Here is a 20,795-nt window from a genome sequence, read left to right as displayed (position 1 = left end):
CCGAGATGTGTAGCTTCAGAAGCTGGACATCCTCCCCTTGCCCTGTAAGCTTGTCCTGTGAAGTTCTTGGCTTCGTAATCATCTCCCTTTGCTGTGTTCTTCCTTGCTAAGGGGGTTAGCCAGCTCTGGAAAGTGGGCAGAGAAAACTCTCCCTCAACATACTTGTTTGTTGTGCCTTGCATAAAATTATTCTGAGCAGCTGGTTTTCTTTGCCTTCTGTTTTTTTCCAGAGGTTTGAAATTAAAATTAGTCTGTCCCCACAGCAAGAGACACTGGGAGATTCACTTCAGTGACAGGCTGAGACACTATCCTTGTCTTTGGGCAACATTTAATATAGCTTCATCAACTAAAGTTTTTTTTAGTTGTTTGTTTTGGATTTTTTTAATAACCTGAATAACTTCACTGCTGTGAAGAGGCTGGTTTGTAGAGCAAACTGAAACACCTTTATTTTGTGTATGGTTTTTATGATTGCCATTATTTACAAATGTTAGAAAACTAGCACAATTATTTCTTTGGGATTATGCTAATTATGCTATCTCAAAGGACACATAAAAATATTTGAACCACATATGTGTGTGGAAGGTATGCAAATAGCATGCCCACCGTCATAGCCCTAATAGACATTGAGTATGGTCTTTTTCTCAGTGGTTCTGTTTTTCTTCTGATAAGGGTTTGTGCTAAACTAATTGTGTAGCCTGATTTGACTGGTATTTCTGTGTTCCAGTTGTACATGTATCAGCTGTTCCGGAGTTTAGCCTATATCCATTCCTTTGGGATCTGCCACCGGGATATAAAACCACAGAACCTCTTGCTGGACCCTGATACAGCTGTTCTAAAACTCTGTGACTTTGGAAGGTAAGCACATTTGTGGCCTGAAACCTGGTGAAAAGATCTTCCTTCAAAGTTAACCTTGATGCAACTTTGCCAAGAAATTCTCTGTGTCCCTTAGAAGGTCTTTATTCATAGCCGAAAAGAGGAATTACTGATACTCTATTTTCTCCCCAAAGTGAGTTCAAAGGAGTGGCAGGGAAAAGCTGGAAAAGGATGTTAAGAGGGAGGGAATTAAACTTCACACCTCTTATTTTTGCAAGCATTAGAAAAATAAATACACCATGACGCGGGGAAAATACTGCACCATGGAAAACCAGGACCACTTATTGCAATGAAATGTGTTTGGGCAAGAGAGGACAGGTGTGGTGGCATTGTAACTTAAAAAGGCCGATGTTAAACTAGTCAGTCCACTTGCATGCATAGCAATTCACTTAATGTTGCAAATACCATAGAGGCTCAAAATCAGAAGCAGCACTTCCAGTTGAAGGTCTTGGATAGTGGACATCCATGTTCTAGTTTCCAAAGGCACATTTATTTCCAATATCCACTCAGAATCACCTTTAGAGTCCAGCCCCCATCTTAGAACTGATACAGAAGTTCTGGCAGTCTGCAGTGAGACAGGACATACATAGAATTCTCTCTGGGAAAGTTCAGTCTTTAGCTTGTCTGTAGCTTTGCAGGCTAAAATAGTTGGGATATATGTGTGAGAGGTCACAGAAGCTGCTGCTGCTAAATTTGCTTGCCCATAGTGAGTGGGAATGTCAGATGGGGGTTATTCAAGCAGGGCATCGTCATGGCTGGTGCCTCGGGATCTCCTCAGCTCTACCTCAACAGTGTTGGAGCAAAGTAGGAATCACACTGAAGCTCAAAACTGACAATGCATAAAAAGGGAATACTTACTATTTTTTTATCAGTGGCTGTTGACTGTAGTTTCTATATAGAAAAATGAAAACAGACTTTTTAAAATGGATGGTTGAAGTTCTTTGCTGAAGGTTGGGAGGAATGTTTGGAGAGCTGAACACTGGATTTGGCAAGCCAGCCACTCTGCAGTGTTTGGTGCTATTTAGGTGAAAGTCGTATTTCCAAAAGGGAAATGTAGTCTTCCAGCTCCTTTTTGTCTAGCACTTGTTAATTAAGAAAGAAGTGTAATATGCCCATAGACTTATGTTCCCAAAGTAATGTGTTCTTGTGGTGCATTCTTTTCTTGGATTCTTTCTAAGAGAAGTGTTGAGGCAATACTGTAGGTTAAATCCTTTGTGGCTGATCGATTACAGTATAAAAGAAACCCTCATGTTAATCGTGGACTGTTTACACGTGAATACAATGGCAAAGGCTTTTTTTTTTTCCTTTGTCACCTCATACCACACTCCCTTAAGTGGCAAAGAAGCAGAATATTGTGATGGAAATTAAAAGCCAACCAAACAAAAAGCAAACCCAAACAAACAAAAATACCCCACTCAGTCCTTGTGAGTATCCAGAGCTTTTGAATTTGAAATGTGACTACATTTGACTGAACTGTTTTCTGTCTTCTTTTCTACTGTGAAGAAGATTTGTATCTGGCAGAGGAACACTGGCAGCCAAAACTGTGACCCAGTTTTTCACATAGATTGTAGTGAGAATTTCCTCTGCTGTCCCCACTGAAGGTAGATGCTTGATGGATTGGACTGATTTCATAGTGAATCAAGGAGTCAGTTTGCATAAGCTTGGAAGAACATCGTACTTCAACATTTGGGAACTGGGAGTGGGTGAAGAGTGCCAAAGCTTAATGTTGGTCTGCAGAGCAGTATTGTAGAAGTGTTCATGACTGAAATACTGTTGTTTCCTTTGCAGTGCAAAACAGCTGGTTCGTGGAGAACCCAATGTGTCGTACATCTGCTCTCGGTACTACAGGGCGCCAGAGTTGATCTTTGGAGCCACCGATTATACCTCCAGTATAGGTATGAGTGTGCATATGGGTAAAATCTATACCAGCTGCCTCAGTTTTTATCCTGTGCTGAAGTGGAAACGTTTCTAGAGATCTCAAATATAATCCTCAGGGGCTGAATTTGGTTGTAAATTATTCAGTACCACTTTTTAAAGAAATACAGATGTTTTGTAGATGGCTGCTGGCTTTCTACACCTTTTGAGATTTCAGGATCAGTTATGCTAGGAAAGGGGCTTTTTCAATGTAGAGGGGGGGAAATCTGATTACAAGTTAAAAAAAAATAAATCCATGTAATGTTGCCATTTAATTTAAAAGTAGATATGACATCTAAAGCCAGAAAAGCATTTTAATAGCTTGAAGTAACTGTAAAGAATGTCTGTAGGAAATCAGGTACTGCTGGGGTTTAGACATAAGTCTGTAATTAATTTACTTGGCTTTCAGTAAAGAGGTTATAGGGGAAGGTAAGTGTGGCCTAATGATAGACTTTAAATTCTGTCTACAACCTTAATACATTGTGTACAGTAGTCCTTCTAATTTAACTAATTCTGCTAGCTTTTGCTGTCCTTTAGTCACTAATTTTGAACACAAAAAACTCTTTCTATATACCTGACACATAGCTGTGTCATGGAAACCTAAGGGAAGCTGAAGGTTTGATGGCGATCAGGGAACAGCCAAATTTTCTTACAGTAGAAAACTAAAAATGAACAGCAAAATGAAGATCTTAGAAATGGATAACAGTGTGTTGGCTGGTTGTTGGTAACTACTTCAGTTTTTCAGTCAAGATACTACCTGGGCTCCTTCAGAGTTCTAGTGCAAAAGGGAGTAGATTTGGCTCTCAGCACAATGTTGGGGAACCTTTTACCTTGCTTCTGGACTTGAGTCACTTAGGCAAGGTTTAATGTTTTCAAAAGGATTTGGAGATCATGATCAACTCTTGGCAGACTATGTTTATAATCAGTATATTTAAACTTACAATGTTTGAACTAGTGTGAAACTCAGTGGCTGGCTGGCAGGCTTGTTTTAACTCTGAAGTTCTTAAAAAGGAACAAAAAACCCCACCTCAACATGTTCCTGAGGACTTCCCTGCTGTCACTAATTTTTTCCCATTAGGTTCTATTCAGTATGTATACTAGCAGCACTTGCATATCTTCCTGGTAGGAAAAACCAGCAGAACCAAGAGTAGTCTGGGGAAAATAATGGTACAATAAAGATAAAAGGCAGAACTGACTGTTGGCTGCTGCCAAAAGTGGCAGCCCCACCCCTGCTCTTGCCCCTGGATACTCTGGCTCTCACAGTTTGCTGTTCAGTTTGCTGATTCGGCATCAGCTGACAAGAGATTTTGGCAGGTTAACTTCCTACTGTGTGAGTGAGTGCAGTCAGCATTATTGTGCAGTCCAGTAAGCAGCAGAGCCCAGGTAAAAGCAAAGTGTTGTGAACTCATGAGTGAGAGGAAAGTGGCTGATCCCATTTGACATCTTTTTGCCAGCTAAGAGCTAATAGATTGGCTGAGCTGCATTATCAGAGTACACTGAGACCTCTTGTTTCAGAGGATAACTGCATAAAACAAGTATTTTATGTGCCAGCAAGAGAAACTGCTTTATAGATAAGCCTGTGAAGTGTCTCTTGCTCCAACTGCAGACCCTTTTTCAAGTTGCACTTTCCATTTTCCTTGTTTTACTTGCTGGTCTCTAAAAGAGTTCTAATAAAAATTCCATTCTGAAATGCAATTTTTCTCTTGCCTCCAAAAATATCTTGAATTTCAGTAATTGTTCTTTCTTGTGCCAAAAAACCCCACCTGTCCCTCCAAGTCCTTTCTTTGAAATTTGCACTGAATTGCTTGAAAATTAAGTTAATATTCCTTCGTTCCTTCCTGTCCTGTGCACCTTCCTCTTCTTTCTCAGCAGTCATTGGATTTGGGAGATGAGCAGGAATGAAATGCTTTTACAAGCTTTACAGTTTTCCAGTGTTTCCAATGTGCTAGAAATTCTAAGGGTTAATTTTGTGGTGCTGCTGTTTGTACATATTCCTTAGTTCTTGCTGTGTAGGCAGCAATGGTGCACAGTGAGAACTCTTCCTGATTTCATGTGGGATTGTTCATCCAAACTCATCCAGCTTGTTGGAAAACCAATCAACGAGCATATAGAGATTTATTAAAAGAAGGGAAAGAGCATGTAATTATTAGTGCTTTATCCATAGCTCAGAGTATAGGGAACTGTAAAAAGCTTCAGTATTGTAATACTGCCTTTTAAACTTACATGTTGGCATGCTTGGTTTTTTTAGTTCTTGTTTTTCTTGTGAGTTGTTAGCATAACAACTTTTTCCACTGTAGTCTTTTTCACTCTGTAAGAATCACTTGTGTGTATGTGGTAACAAAAACTGAGCTTTACATGTAAGGCAGGGGTCTTTACTCCCCCAGTTAAATACCTTCTAGTAAAACTATGGTAAAAGTTAAATCAGTGAAGAATACAAAGCCAAAAAGCATTCTAAGTAGAAATTTTCCTACCTTATCTGCAAGGCTTCCAGCTTTTTTTTGTGAAGTGTTTTGTTGTTTATTAATGTTACTGCAGGGTTTATGATTATAAATGCGCTGCAATAGGTTAATTATTGGAAATATTTCTGAGCAAGAGGTGCTTTTTAAGACTAGGCAGTGGCACTGGTGGCCCTTGGCCCAGCACAGCCAGCTGCATTATGACCATGTCAGCTTTTAGTCATCTTCAGCATTGTAACTAGGAGTTGCATTAGGCTGTCTGGCTTTATACACGTGAATTTGCCCTCCTGACATGCTCTTCAGTGTAGCAATTGGTTCCAGGATATGTCTTCTCATCCTGGATGTCACAACAAACTGCAAACTGTTTAACTTACATGATCTTGACTGTTTCATTGAAGTGCATGACCTCAATTCTAACCCAAAAGGTCCCTTTAAAAAACAAAGGAGCCAGAGGTGTGATGTTTGTTACACTTCTGTAAAGTGCCACATTAGTGTTGCATTTAAATACATACCATAGTAAGGGTAGCATCAAATCCAGTTTACTGCAGTTAGTGCCTCCAGCAGACCTGAGACTCTATTTTTAAAATAATGACCTGGGAAATGACCTATTCGAGTTTTCAAATATTCACTGTTGCCAAATAGCTACAAATCTTAATAGCTCTGTTGTGTGCCTGCCTTACATCTTTACAGGACTTTTCAGTGGTCAGGCACAAATATTCATGTAAATTGAGTGGCTTCATAGCTTGTACAGTTTGGGCCTTTGTGCACCTTTGGCTATGAATTCTGCAAGTTTGTGTGTTTTCCTAAAGCTTGCTGGGAATGGGCATCTTTACTTCCTGCAGCTGATTTGCAGGAGTTTGTTATTGTTGTTAGTTGTTTTGGGGTTTTTTGGGGGGCAAGAGGCAAGTGAGGGGCTGGTTTGTTGTTTTTTCCCCAAACCAAGCCCTTCAGTTATGCCTTGACAGTGTTTTGGCTGAGGCTTTTTCCTTGCCAGTCTCTGTGTGTTACAGCATCCCAGAGTATGTTCATGGTGGGGTTCTGGCTGTGCTGGTCATGCAGATGATGCAGCTGCTGAAAAACCCTGGGATGGCTGCCCACGTTCCCCTACACTGTCCTGGGACAGGCACTGCTGTAGGAGTGGGTGCAGATGTTTCTGCTGCCACGGGCTTCTTTTGTCTGGAAAGAAGCTGTGCAGCTGAGCTTTGCCTCACTCTAGTGTTTTTTCCCTAGGTGAGTTGGTGGGGCAGGGGAGGGCCTACCAGATCCTGGTGGTGCTTCTGCACAATGAAGGGGCTGCTGGTCTCTGTGCATTTGCTCCACTGCTGCACTGGTAGGAGCTGGGAGCATTCCAGAGGGAACATTTATAGCCACTAGCAGGGAAAGATTGATCTGCATGACCATTGCTGGCTTCTCTTAGGGTGTCCAAAAATAAGTATCGTGAAGTTGTTCATTCAGTTTCCTAGCAAGCGCAAGTGTTTCACCTCAGCAGCCTGGAGCAGAAGTTCTTCTGCAGGCCTGTGTAGTTGGCCTGTCTCAGAGTTTCTTGGGGAAGAACCACCACCAGGTGTGTCCCAGAACTGTTGCTAAACAGCAAGAAGGCTTTGCTTCCTTCTCAGATGGCAACTTCCAATGCTGAAAATAAGCAGGTGTGTTTAATTTACTGAACTACTCTACCACCTGTTGTAGTTTCATCTCTTCATTGCAAAAGAATAGAGATACCTGTGTTTAGTTTTTGTTCCAAATACTGGAACAAACATGTCTTTTCAAGCGTTTTCATATTTCAGCCTTACTCTTTCTCCTCAATCCATGGATCTGTGGTGACTTCATGTGCGAAACTTCCACCAGCATAGCATGCCTACCTGTAATCCTGAATTTTGCTCTTGTTCTGACATCCCAAGTACTGTTTCAAACAAGCAACAGTGAGAAAAGCACTTTGAGGTCTGACATTTGGCAACTAGAAGCTGCTGGTTTTATGACTTCCCAGGGCTGCTTTTCTGACTCTTGGTTTGTTTCCTCAGTTTCCAGAGCAGCAACTTTGAGTCACCTCCAAGATGGAGGAAGTCCATCAAGATGAAGGGATGGTGAGGCAGGGATGAATAGATGAGGGTAATAAGAAAGTAGGAAGGTAAATACACCCCATAAAGCATTAGAAAAATTGAAGTTCTTAATTTGTACAAAGTAGATGAGAGAAACCTTTTTTTCCCCCTCCCTCCTCCATGTCCTCCAAAAAATGAGTTAGAGGAGCTAGAGTGTAATACAATGAGTGGTGCTTGTGTTGTGAAGAAGGGCCAGCTTTTCAGCTTGGAAAGGCAGAGTTTGAGATCAGAAAAAGTGAAATTTGTGGACAGGGTATTAATTTAGAACTCAAAATGGCCATTGCACATTATAGAATTAAAGCTAAGGACTGTATTCTGCAGGTGGTCCTCCCAGATTCCTCTTCTTGATTTAAAGAAAAATACTTGTTTTCTTACCTTCTGTAATGTTAAAGTGCATTCAAAAGCAAGGGCATTATAGAGATTATATTATTAGATAATGTCCATCTAACAGCTCTGAAGATAATTGAAGTAGTAGAAACTTAATTTAAGCGAAGTTTTGTAGTACAAGAGACTATATGATTTTTTGTGTGTTTAAATTAATGGAGGTTAGGTGATAATGGTATTTAAGTGTTCTTCAGTCTAGGAAAGATACAGCATTAGCTACTGTTAAAATGTATGAAAGCTATCTGAAATAAACTTATTTGATGGTGGTTGTTGCCTGGCAGTTGTATTTATTTATTGTGTAGACTACATTTCACTGAAGGTATGAAGAAAGTACCCTTGCCTGCTTTCTTAGAATGAATAGCTTTCAGTATTTTCGCCAACTAGTTTGGCGTAAGGACCATCTGTTGACATATTTTCTTTTGATATTGTCTCCTACCTTGTTTATTAGTTAATTTAAAACATGGGAATGAGAGTCCTAGTTTGCTTTAATTAACTTGCACGTACTGAAAAGAAATAGTTCAGAAAATGCTTCTTCTCCCATGGGAGCAGGTAGTTACACCACATATTAATCTGTAGCAGTTAGCACTGACTGTACTAAGACAGAAAAGTGTCTGGGAAGGAACTATCAAAAGCTGATCACTTCCTTTAAGTATCTTGTCTTTAAATACAGAAATTAGTACTTGTTTACTTTGGACTTGAGGAAAAACATTACCATCCTGATGTGGTAGGTAAATTTTAAAACAGAAGATAAAAAGTGTGTGGAGAAAAAAAGAGCAGAGTATCCTGGTACCAAATTTTAGTCAATGGCATAAATTCCATCAACTTTCAGCAGAGATGAAATTTCTTAGTTTGTTCCTTACTGTACGTAGCTTATTAAAGAGTTGTGTAAATACCTGTGTATATTGTATTTTGTTTCTGTCCCTCCTTGGAGTCTCTGCTCTCTGAATTTTGTTGAGGATGCTTCAAGGATTTGTTCACTTCCTTGCCCAGGGAACGTTGCCCAGGTCCTAATTTGCCTAGAAAAAAGATGAGGATTTTGAAATGCCTGTGTTTTACTTCACTGTGTATTTAAATTGTTAGCAGGTAGAATAAAAGAAAAGTAAATAGGCTTTTAACAAGACATTAAATTGCCTCGTTTGGAAGATTTCAGTGCATAAGGAACTGCTACATAGGTTTCTGATGCATTCGTTGTATGTTTGAGGGATTAAACCCAGCATGAGTGCAGCAAGTATTCCTCAGCCATTGCCCCCTATTTCCTCATGACCTATATCCTTGCTTTTTCTCTTCTGTTCCTGTGTGATGCCCTCAGCTTTGTCATGTGCCCTCTGCTGTTTGTGCTTGGCCTTCTTGAGCAAGGACCTGCTCATTGTTTGACTTACTTGCAGTTTGGCAAGGCTGGGGCAAGCCCAGTGCTTCCCCCAGGGACAGAGCCCTCCCCACCTTGGCAGCAGCACTGATGCTCCCTGCTGTTTTTATAAAATTTTTGTATTGGATTTGAGACTTCAGCCCTACAGACTTGTCTGAAATAGGCTGGTGGAGTGCAAAAGGATTTAGGGAAACTAGGAAAAGCAAAACCAGCAGAAAGCCAACTTCATGGAGCAGGCAACAAGAAGGTTATTTAAAACAGTTTTAAAAAGCCACAGTCTAATCTGAAAAAAGTAATGCTAGCATGGTTTCAAAATCTTAAAAGGAAGTGAATTGTGATTTATGACTTACTCTCCTGTCAGCTTTGTGTTTGCATATATTCTGTCAAATATTTTTCCTTGCCATATATAACCTTTTCAGTGCAAAATCAGGATTTGAGTTGTAAACAATGATTACGTATTTGATGTAACTACTTGTTTTGTAAAGGACGGTGTAAAGGACTCAGCTTATTTAAAACTCTTAAAAGGTATCTTTAAATACACTTTTAAATTACAGTGCTCTGACTGCTTAGCACATTTGTTCTATCACTTCAATACTTCTGAAGAAATTTGTGCTCTCTGTTGACCTGTTGTATAATTCCTGTAAACCCAATATTCAGGGGAGACACAAAAAGCGATGCTTTGCATCATGGTTTTGCTGTATGTGATCCAACAGCGGGAGCTGTGAGAGACACTGATTAGCAGTTAGATGCAAGTAAACATTCTTTACATGATTCCTTCTTAGTTTGTTGTCCAAAAGAGTTCTTAGCATCTCAGTGGCCGTATCAGCTTTTATTGAATGTAACTAAAAGATTTAAAAAGCATCATCTTGTATGTTTGGTTGTTAGAATTCAAGACTCAAACTTCAAATTATTTCTTGTTACTGTTTACTTTGTAAGTAGGGTGGTTTTTTTATAGTTTTTACACTTCCTAGTATAAACCCTAATGCAGTGTTTGTACTAAGACATAAGCAAGTGCATCCGTTTGATTTGTCAGTGAACAATTTCAAAAGATGCAATTATGACAGTGCTGTTTGTCTACTGTATGTTCCAATTGAACTATGATCTTGAGGAGGGGAAGTATTTTTGCATAGCCTTTTCACTCTGTCCTTTAGAAATGAGGGAAGGAAAACTGTGTTTTAACATGCACATTATTTTCTTATAAATCTTAAATTCCTGAAAGCTTTTTTTGATTTTATTTTGCACCACTCTGTAGTGGTTGTGACGAAGTGATAATAGATGGCTTGGTGAACTGTCAGAGAGGTTTTCCTTACTCAGACCTTTAACTGTAACTGGCAGGGTTGTGTATATCCTGCTTCCTGGAACCATGGAGTCACAGAATGGCTTAGGTTGGGAGAGACCTTAATGATCACCTTGTTCCAACCCCGTGCCATGGGCAGGGACACCTTCCACTAGACCAGGTTGCTCAGAGCCCCATTCGGGCTGGCCTCAAACACATCCAGGGATGGGACATAGTTTAAATACATGAGGGAATAAGGATTTCTGCCATAGCATAGATTATCTCAGGTGGAAAAGGCCTCAGGAGATAAATTATCCTAGGGAACAAGGCTAGATCATGAAAGTAGGTGAGAGTTAAAGAAACATGAATGGAAGAGCACTGGTTTTCCCTTTTAGAGTGTTTCTTTATATTATAGGCTTTACAGGTCTTCTGTTGCTGATTGCTTGCTTGAGATTAGATTTTAGTGTAAGGTTTCAGGTATTAATTCAGCAATTGAGGTCCTTCTAGAAAACTCTATAGTGAATCTCTTTTTGGGGAGAAGCAGTTTTCTGCATCCAAGTACAATACTTCTGCTGTGTTGAGCAGCTTAAAATCCCATTCATTTGCTATACAATTATATTAGATTCTCACAAACACTTGATAAACAGTGTTTGCTGCATTTGCTTTGTCAGATTTTTTGTTTTCGTTAATTACATTCCAAAAATAAAATATTATATTCTGTAGTACACTTAGATACATTCCTAAGTTGCTTCTGTAATATTCAATTGCCTAATTATCTAAGAAGATACACCTGCAATAGATGGTGGAAAATTTCTTCATGTAGGAGGAATAGCTCCTAAAGACTACTTAAGGCTTTTGGTGTACATACAAAAATTAGTTAAAGAATTCTTCTAAAGATGCTGTTGACATGTGACCTATGACTTGCAGTTCTGTTGCTCATCTAAGTTGGCAAATGAAATTGAGATAAAGATTAGATCTTGAAGTGACTGGTTAGAGAGGCTGCCTCCCAGATCCCTTAATCATCATGTACTTCAGGATACCAGTAATACTTGCAGTACTGGTTCATCTGTCAGTGTGTGTATTCTTTCAATATGTATACGAAAAACTGAGTCTGTTCAATGCTCGGAAACAGCAGAGGCATCAACCATTGTGTTGGATGATACCTATGCATAGCTCACAATCGGTGTGATTTAAACCAACACAAGGTTTGAGGGAATTCTCAATTTACAAATGGCAAGCTATGGTCTTTTCTCTGCATGTGTAAGTTTTAATGTCAGTGTATTACAGCATTTAACATGATTTTTCAGTTCTCATTATCTCACAGTTTGGCTTCTGCACACTGTTGTTTTATACCAGGTATTTGGTAGCATTAGGATAGGAATGTTTTTATATTTTAACTGTGTTGCATTCACTATTAAATATGGCAAAGGATAAAGTAAGTAGCTTAAAATGACTGGGTTTTTTATGAATGGCTTAATATGTATATTTTACTGATACTTTTCCCTGTTCTCCACCTTTCCCTTTTTAGATGTGTGGTCAGCGGGCTGTGTATTGGCTGAACTGTTACTAGGACAACCGATCTTTCCAGGTGACAGTGGTGTCGATCAGTTGGTGGAAATAATCAAGGTATGGAATGTTAAGTGTTGTTTTGACTGCATTATTCCTTGGGAATCAGTATGAAAACATGCACTGTTATAAAATGGTGAACATACACATATTCTGGCATGATTGTACAGGATTTTGCATGTAAACAGTGTTTGAAAACACTTCTTATGCTATTTTGAGAACTTGATGATCTTTGCTTTCTCTTCTTGCATTTATGCAAGATATATTGGAGCTTTTTCCTCTCATAAAGGATTGCACTTCCAGTGTGCTTGGAGAAAGTGCTTACATACTGAGCCAATATTTATTAATGTATGATTTTCATTCTTTAAGAGTGTTTTTCTTTTGTTGCACGCAATTAGTGCTTGACTTTGAAAACAATGTTGGTAAATTCCTTGTGCCAGATTTTTCACATATGCAGTTGCCTTCTTCCTTCCTCCTAGCTCTTTTAAAATGAAAGGTGGGAAAGGGTACTTGTTTTTGCAGATACAGGATCATGATGTATAGGGCAAAGGTACCTTCCACCTGAAGAGTCTTGTTTTTCAAGGTAAAACAACTGATGTGTCAGAATATGTAACACGTATCACATCCAAGCACATCTTGATTGATTTCATTTGGAAAGCTGTGACTATTCTGTGGTTCTCAAATTAGAGGCATGGAAGAATAGTTCATAGATTGGTGTCTGACTTCCCAGCACCCTTGTTTCCTCTACCTTTTTCAACTTCTCCAGTGAAGGAGACAAGATTTCCAGAGAGAGCAGTGTAATTTTCCTCTGAATCTATACTATGCACATAATAAGATGGCATTATTACAGAGGATAAAATGTGTACACATGCTGTTCAGCTGTGTTGATTTCATCACTGTGAGAGGATTGTGTTAAGAGAATTTCCTCCTTGATTTTGCCACGACCTTGATGCATAAATACTTGTGTGGCATGCATGTGAAAAGCCCCTCAAAACCCAAATCTGTGGGTAAAAAAGGAGAACTTGCTACTTGTCTGTGTCATTGGCTAGAAGAGCTGCTGGTGTCTTTGTCCCTGTCCTAAGAGAGTATATGACATGAGCCAACCCTGACTGGTCATTCATTCTCCTGCCTGAAGGACATGGGCTGGTGAGGTTTGGGAGTGTGCTGTGACATTTCTAAACTGTCACCCCATCTTCTCCAGGTTTTGACCAAGCAAACTTGGCTTCTGTTACAGTGAGTTTCTGTCTGTCCTGCTGAACATCTCCAGTCAGCAGCTTTCCTGTGCAGACTCTGTGGCTTGCACATACTTCTCCTATGACTTCCTTGATGTCTTCTTACTGCCTTTCTGCCCGGTGTATTTCAAACTCAGTTTATCCAAGTTGGGTCAGTTTGCATAGGAAAACACTAATGAAAAACCAGATTTGCTTTCAGATGTAGAGCTGATCATGGTACAAGTGACAATATTTTTAACTTTTGAGAAATGTCTTGGAGTGGTGTGCTGCTTTTTGCTACACTGCTTTTGTGACATGTGAAGGGGTCCACGTCAGATGACCAGACCTCCTCAGGATTTTGTGTGGTGTTTGCCTTTGAAGATTTCTGAAAAATCGTGGTTTGTTTCTTGATTAATGTCTAAAATCCTGAAAAAATAAAGCTAATCAAAGAATCAGCAAGATTGAAAAAGACCTCCAAGATTGAGTCAAACCCGTGACCCGATGCTGCCATGTCAACTAGATGACGGCACTAAATGACACATCCAGTCTTTCCTTAAACCCCTCCAGGGACAGTGACTTCTTTACCTCCCTCCGCAGTCCATTCCAATATCTAATCACCCTTTCTGTGAAGAAATGCCTTCTAATATCTAGCCTAAACTTTCCTTGGTGCAGCTTAAGACAATGTCCTCTGGTCCTTTCACTTGTTGTCCATGAGAAGAGCTCAACCTCCACCTCAATTTTTGTAAATAGAACTTTATATGATGGTGACTGTCCATGGCTTGGTCAGAAATCTGAGTGTAGAGAGGCCTTATTGGTGAAAACATAGCACTCTGCCCTGCCATTGCTTTGATTTCACAATGAGAAAGTAAAATAATCAGGAGATTATTTTATCAGGAGATCATTTTATATTTATTTTATAATTTTTTTATATTTAATCAGGAGATTATTTTAATCAGGAGATGGTCTCTTATTATTGACATCCTTGGCAAGCAGAAATTTGTGGTTTGGTTGAAAGTTTGCTTAGAAGCTGGTAAAATCAGTTCGGCACTACTGAAGAAAACATCTGCGAACTAGTAATTTCATAGCATGTATGTGCTGCCATTGTGGCACTTACTCATCCGCACTTCCGTTGTATTGATGCAGAGGAATACTTCAGTAAAATTGCTGATAGCCTCTGTACCATCTGTGGTGGTAACTTTTCCTGACTAACTCATAGTAGTGATGATGTATAGTGCTGGCAAACTGATGTTGCTCCTCAAGGCAGCTGAAGGAGTACCCAGTGTAAAGGGTATTTCAGGAAATTACAGGTTGAAATTATGATATTCACCCTCACAGAAACAAACTTCTGACTAATTTCTTTAAGTATAGAAAGGGGGATATTTAATGATCATTCACACCTGTGTTGTGCTAGGGTTTTCTCGTCTTCTGTTACCTATGTAGTCCACTACACAAAGAAGTGAAGTGAAACAAAATGTACAGAGGCAGTATGTTTTAGGCAAGTCTGGCAGAAAAATACTGTAAGACTTACAGCAGTAATCACAAAAAACAATGTTCACTGAAACTTGAAGAAAGTGTAATGTAAAATGTGAGCCTGAATGGGGAGGTACCATGTTCTTCTGACAGTATTTGTTATCTATGCAGCATATATTCTCAAGGCAAGACTGAAAGAGAAGCTGAGTGCAAACTGGAGAAATGGGTTGCTTTTCAGTGCCCTTGTCTCCCTCCTCTTCTGTTGTGAAGTTTTGTGAAAACTATTCAGAAAAGCCATAGGAGAAGGTGAGGGTGGGAATACACTGAACAGTTACAATTGAGAATACTGTGTTCAAGATCGAGCCATGAGAAATTGTCTAGGAATGGGATAACAAGGTGCTTCCCTTGTAACGCTGTATTCACTTATAAGAATTTCTCATGGTGGGAGTAGAGGGAGTAAGTGTGTTTACCTCAAATTTTTCCTCACCTTTTGGAAATGGGGAAAAAAGTAGAAAGTGAGGTCAAATTTCTTCCGTTCTGCCAGCTGTTGGGAGGGATCTGTCCCATCTACTGTGTATCCTTTAAAAATGACCAATAATTGAACTAAGCAGATTTGTTTATTTTAACTCTGCAAAGAAGACATGAAACATTCTGCTCTTGTGCACTTCCAGAATGATGCTTAAATTCAATTTAGATTTGAAGGGGTCATATAAAAGAAGCAACCACACGAGTGAGTTTAACTTTTGTAGCCTCAGTACAGTTGAGGACATGCAATTCTGCAGCATAAAAATTACCAGAAATGTTAAAACTTGGCACAACGTGTAAAACGTGATGTATAAAGTTTCCTTTAGGGTAGGACTCATTAAAAAAAAATTGACAGATGGCATCCACCTCTTCCATTTGCTGCCATAGAAAACCAGTATTTAAAGCTTTCATTGTAATACAGACTTATTTTAATGCTGGCTGGCTGTGGGCGAAGCAGAGCTGTGGGATCTGACAGTTGTAGAATAGCAGTGAGCTTGGTAGAAGCTTGCAGGTTGGGACCTGGGAGCTGCTGTTTGACTATCTGGGGTCCTGCTTTTCAGATAGCTTCATTGGAACTGTGTGTCTCAAACCTAGGGGCAGGGAAAATGGTGTATTTTAAACTCCCAACAATGGGCTATGGTAAGAAAATACTTAACCACACGTTTAGAAATACGTCATCCTTTATATTTGATTGATTCCACTGCAGGAAGAGGTCAGCTAAGAAACTTTATTGCTGGTTCTTATCAATTCAAGATGATTGAGTCACAGTCACACTTGAGGCATTTTTTAGAGCCAAGACAAACTTTCCAGTTTTCTCTTCAGTTGCTTACTCAGCTGTGATTATTCAGAGTTTATTTCCCAACACAGCAAGTGAATGCTACACCTGGCTATGAAGTTTTTTGCATTAGACTGGATAATGACTTCAGAATGTTATCACATTAAATTAGTTCTCCTTTCTCATGCAGTTCTTGATGACATCCCCTCTTTAGCTGTGTTCATGGTGATGTATCATTTGGCACAGCTTGCCCTTCCTGCAGGCCGTATGCTCAACATCTGCAGTTCCTTGATGCATCACTAGCATTTTTGGCTTTTGACAGATTTTGATACACTTTCAAAGACTTCATGTAGTTTCATTTCAAGTAGTCTTGCAAGATCTTCTCCATATAGTTGCACCTGGACTTTTTCCAGACCTACTGCATATTTGCAAACTGCTCTGAAAAACTGTGCCCCTCTAAAACCACAGCATCATGTTCAATTGCATCAAATGACAGTCCTATTTTAAATTTTTTCCTCTTGTTCCTATTTCTTTAAATATGGTCTTTCCACATGTTCTCAGTCTGGCTGGGAAAGAGAACTTTGACCACTTACCCCTGACAAAATGATATTTAATATAGGGGAATACTGTCTTGAAGCTCCTTCTGAAGAAATAGTTTAACCCAAGTATACTCTTCTTGAATACTTACACTATTACAGGAAAGAAATCATATGCTGTACTTTTACCAAATTTTGATCTTGAATGGTGACTCTTACTTCTTATTTTTAATTCTTGCTTGCTATTCCAAATCTTAGGTTGTCCCATCACTGGGAATATCTCAAGTGAGTAACCCAATATACTCATTAAAATTCATGCCCCTACTGACTTTCAAGTGACATCTCCTTCATAAATGTGCTCAGTTGCTGAAACAGTCACAGTGATACTAGTGTGGATTTCATCAGTGAGCCCATAAAGAAATTATGTACAAGTAAACACTGTGCCTCAGAGCAGTCATGCAGCCTTGTGCCTGATGGATTCTTCCAGCAGCCCAGGAGGGTTGCAGTTGCCATTTCACTATTTAAAATCCACTATGCATGTGGGACCCTGCTGAATACAGAATGAAAGAAGGAGCACTTAGACCACAGAAGTGATTTTTCTTTGAGGTGCAGTTCAGGACAGACTCCTTTGTAAATCTCTAGTCTTTGGTGCACAGCTTGCAGTGCAGCAGTGGTGGCGGAAGGCTCCCTGTGAAAGCTTGGGAGTTTATTGGCATTCTTGGCCCCACAAGCTCTAGAGCATCCCAGAACCATCAAGGTAAAACTGGCTGACATATGCTTTCCAAATTAAAACAGGTTCAAGTACAGTTCCTGCAGACAGTGGTTGGACTTTACTCCTCTTTCAGGAGGTGAATCTCAGAAGGGTAACAGGTTTGTTTCTAAGATAATTATCTTCTCAAAGATTCTGTTGAGTATCTTCCCTTCTCTCAAAAGCAAGAAAAAATTATCTGTTAAAAGAATGAAGCAGTAATAATTGTCTGAGCAGCCCTGGGACATGAGGAGGACAGCATCAGCCAATCTGCTTGGTATTTTCTTTACCGGAAATATTTTTTCCGTATGCTGCTATTTAGAGTATGAGATGAATCAACCAACTTGTGAAAACTGCAGGAAAGAAGTGGGGGTTATGGGGTGGGAGAGGTGCTTGCATTGAGTTTTTGGTTGCTACTGCACTGTGATTATTCCTTGCGCCAAAACTGGCATTTTATGGAAATTTAAGAGGAATAATAAAATCATCTTCTCATAGTTCCCTGGGTAAGGGGGAGCAAGGGGGAAAAATGTATGAAAAAGCAAGTTCAGTAGTATCAGGAATCCTATTCATGTGCAACTTCTTGGGCTCTTGACAGTTTTACTGTGCCTAATGCTAAGTATAGACTGCAATTATAATATATGGCTCATGCTCAAATGTCAAGGTACTATTTTGGGCTCAGTTTTTGAAATAAAATAAATCCAGTCAGAGTAGTTAATGGGCAGAGAGGAGCCTTCTCTTCCGGGAGAGTAAGCCATAGGAGAGTGTTTCATTTTATTGGATGTGGTCCTATGCTGATGACCTGCCTGCGTCTGACATGGGCTTTCACATGGGTTCTGTCCTCAGCCCTGAGGGAAGTCTCCTGGCATTTTTTTTCCTGATGTCCCTCCACATCACAACTTTGCTGTTCCTATGCCTCACTTAATTCATCACTTCCAGTGCTTGCAGGCAGGCAGTATAAAAAAGTTGATGGGCAATTATATTCATGTCAGCGGTGACAATGGGTTTCTTCCTATTCCTGATGTATAACTCCTTTTGTGTTATAAATAGAAAAACATACCTATATTTAGTTGGCTTTCATTGTTTGACAAGAAAGTGTTTTTGAAAGGAAGTGTATATAAAGTGGGTAAGCTTATTTTACTTTCTACCACAGACCTCTTGAAGTATCATCTCAAGCCATGTTAAATGCTTGAGATGCTACACTGAATTTTTTTAATAACTATTGGCACACCTCTCACAACTTTCTGAAGAGGTGCAATCATGTTTGCAGAAGTATTAATTATGCCATCTGGTAAGCCATAAACATCAGACTTTTAGAAATACTTTTCATCATAAACTTGCACCGTTTTCCCAGGGAAGACCACTGTACCACTGCAACCATGGCTTTCTAGAGGTTTCTGATTTAAATTATCACTTTCTCCCCACTCTAGTTTAGTTACTACCAGCTGGAGCTTCTGAACCCTTGGTTCTAACCAAGGTCCCAATGCCTCTAACTGATTACATTCGGCAAATCTTCAGCAGTAACAATGGTTGTCATAAAGGACCTTTATTCCACTGGGATTTGTTGAAACTCTGGCAGTTTCCTTTTCCTCTACTGTTGCAACAGTGTGGGTTTGGTCATAAATGACTCAGCGCAGTTTTGCATAGTGAAGCAGGTGTGGGCAGCAGCTGTCTTGGTACTGAGGTGTAACTGAAGTGTCTTTTGGAGCTGAATAATCCATCTTCTCCTCCTATAAAAGTTGACTGTAAGAACATAAACTGAAAATCTTTATTCAAGTTCAGGACTTATTCCCCCCTTCTTGTTTGGTAAGGAGGGAATTCTTGTGAGCCTTTCTTTACCATAGCTTTTCTTTAGCTACAGGAGATACATACCATTACCCTACCTTCATGAACCCTGTTCATGGAATAAAAATATTCTGGAGAGCTTCATCCATTGCAGATTTATGTCAAGGGAAAACTTGACAGAATATACTGTGAAACCTGTTGTGTTCAATTTTTGTCCTAGGAGAATCAGAGCAGTGTCTGCTTCTCAGCAAGTGTATTCTTTAGTAAATCTCAGTAGATAATGCTTCTTTATTTTTATTTAAGAAATGATGATGACAATCAGTAATGAAGAGCAGAACTAGTTGACCTGGCATCTTCATTTTCAGAAAGGTGTATTGTAGTCTCACATAGACCTTCCCCTTCATTCATTTGAAAGTTGAGTCTTCATTCTAGTTACAGTTGATTCTATCAGACAACTACATTTTTATCATTACAGTACTTACTTTGGTTCTCTTCTTGTTTTTCAAGTGTTAAGTAGTGTTGTGGTTTGAAAGTCAAATGAGTGAGAGGCTCCAAGTCAGAAATACAATTTAATGAGAAGAAAAGGGAAAAAAGGTAAAATAAATGCAATAATACAAAAGACCACTGACACAGTCAGAATACAGCCTGAGCAGGGTGGTGGAAGCAGTCCTGGTGAGGTGGTCTTCCTGAAGCAGTGATCCCATAGAAAAATCTGGTAGCACTTGTCCTCTGGGAGTCCAGTAGGTGTGGGCTGCCTGTACTGTCCCAAATCCCAGCTTATATCCAGGTGAGAATGCTTGGCTCCTCTCCGTGGGCGGAGCATCTCACAATGGGATGATGAGTCATGCAGGAGGTCCTTGATGGCCCATTAAAGAGAGATAGCCACAGAGGGAGTTATCTATGGGTCATGCACAAGGCATTGATGGGCCAGTAACAGAAGGCACCCTGTGGGAGGGGGCTGGGAAGAGCACTGCTCCAACAATTGGATTCATCCATTCATGAAGGTGGTGATAGAATACATCCTATACTACAACCCGGGACAACAGAAAAAGCAATTCAGCTTTTTCCTTGATAAAGTCAGTTTCCATAAAACTCCGCAGGAAGTAGAACAGTATGTCCCAATCTGCACTGACCTGAATAATTCAGTATTGGACCTTGTATCTCTTAAGAGCTCTCTGACTTTAACAGGATTGGTGGGGATCTTACCAGTGTACAGAGTATGTGAAGGGAAGGTTCAAAGAGGGAGCTGGTGGCTTCTCTTTGGCATCCCATGACAGGACAAGAAGAATGGGCACAAATTAAAACACATGAAATTCAATCTGAACACAAACCAGTTTTTACTGTGACGGTGGTCAAACACTGGAACAGTTTGCCCAGAGAGGTTGTAGAGTCCCCATCCTTGGAGATACTCAGAATCTGTCAGAATCTGTCTGGACATGATCTTGGGCAACTGGCTTTCGACCATGCTGCTTGTGCAGGGGATTTGGACCAGATGACATCCCAAGATCCCTCCCAGTCTCAGCCATTCTGTAAAAGCTCTCCAAGAAACATCTCCATAGTATTTTCAGAGTTGATACACCAAGAACAGCTGTTTCATGGAGTAATTCTGCCAAAAATGAGCACAATAATTCATACTTCTTTCTCAAAAGAAGAATTTCGACCAGTTTTTGCAGCAGCTTAAGTGATTGCTGTTTCCAAGGTTACTTGAAGATATTGCTAATATACTGAAAATTTGGTATGAATCAGTGAGGTGCAATTTCAGATCATGTAGCAAACGGGACTGGTATGTTAGGGGGTGAGGAGAGATCCACTACAGG

The 20,795-nt window shown here is 39.8% G+C and overlaps 1 protein-coding gene across 2 annotated transcripts in view; it reads left to right on the top strand.

Annotated features, from left to right (window-relative positions):
* Nucleotides 1-20,795, top strand: part of GSK3B (glycogen synthase kinase 3 beta) — a 146,889-nt gene that overhangs the window by 93,161 nt on the left and 32,933 nt on the right. For both annotated transcript variants that reach the window (XM_066341005.1, XM_066341003.1), the window contains exons 5-7: nucleotides 725-855; nucleotides 2,662-2,768; nucleotides 11,894-11,991. In XM_066341005.1, the coding sequence (XP_066197102.1) occupies nucleotides 725-855; nucleotides 2,662-2,768; nucleotides 11,894-11,991 (336 nt within the window). The remainder of the gene's footprint in view (nucleotides 1-724; nucleotides 856-2,661; nucleotides 2,769-11,893; nucleotides 11,992-20,795) is intronic.

This window comes from Sylvia atricapilla, chromosome 2 (genome assembly GCF_009819655.1).
Source record: "Sylvia atricapilla isolate bSylAtr1 chromosome 2, bSylAtr1.pri, whole genome shotgun sequence".
NCBI lineage: Eukaryota > Metazoa > Chordata > Aves > Passeriformes > Sylviidae > Sylvia > Sylvia atricapilla.
This window is presented reverse-complemented; position numbering and strand designations above follow the sequence as displayed.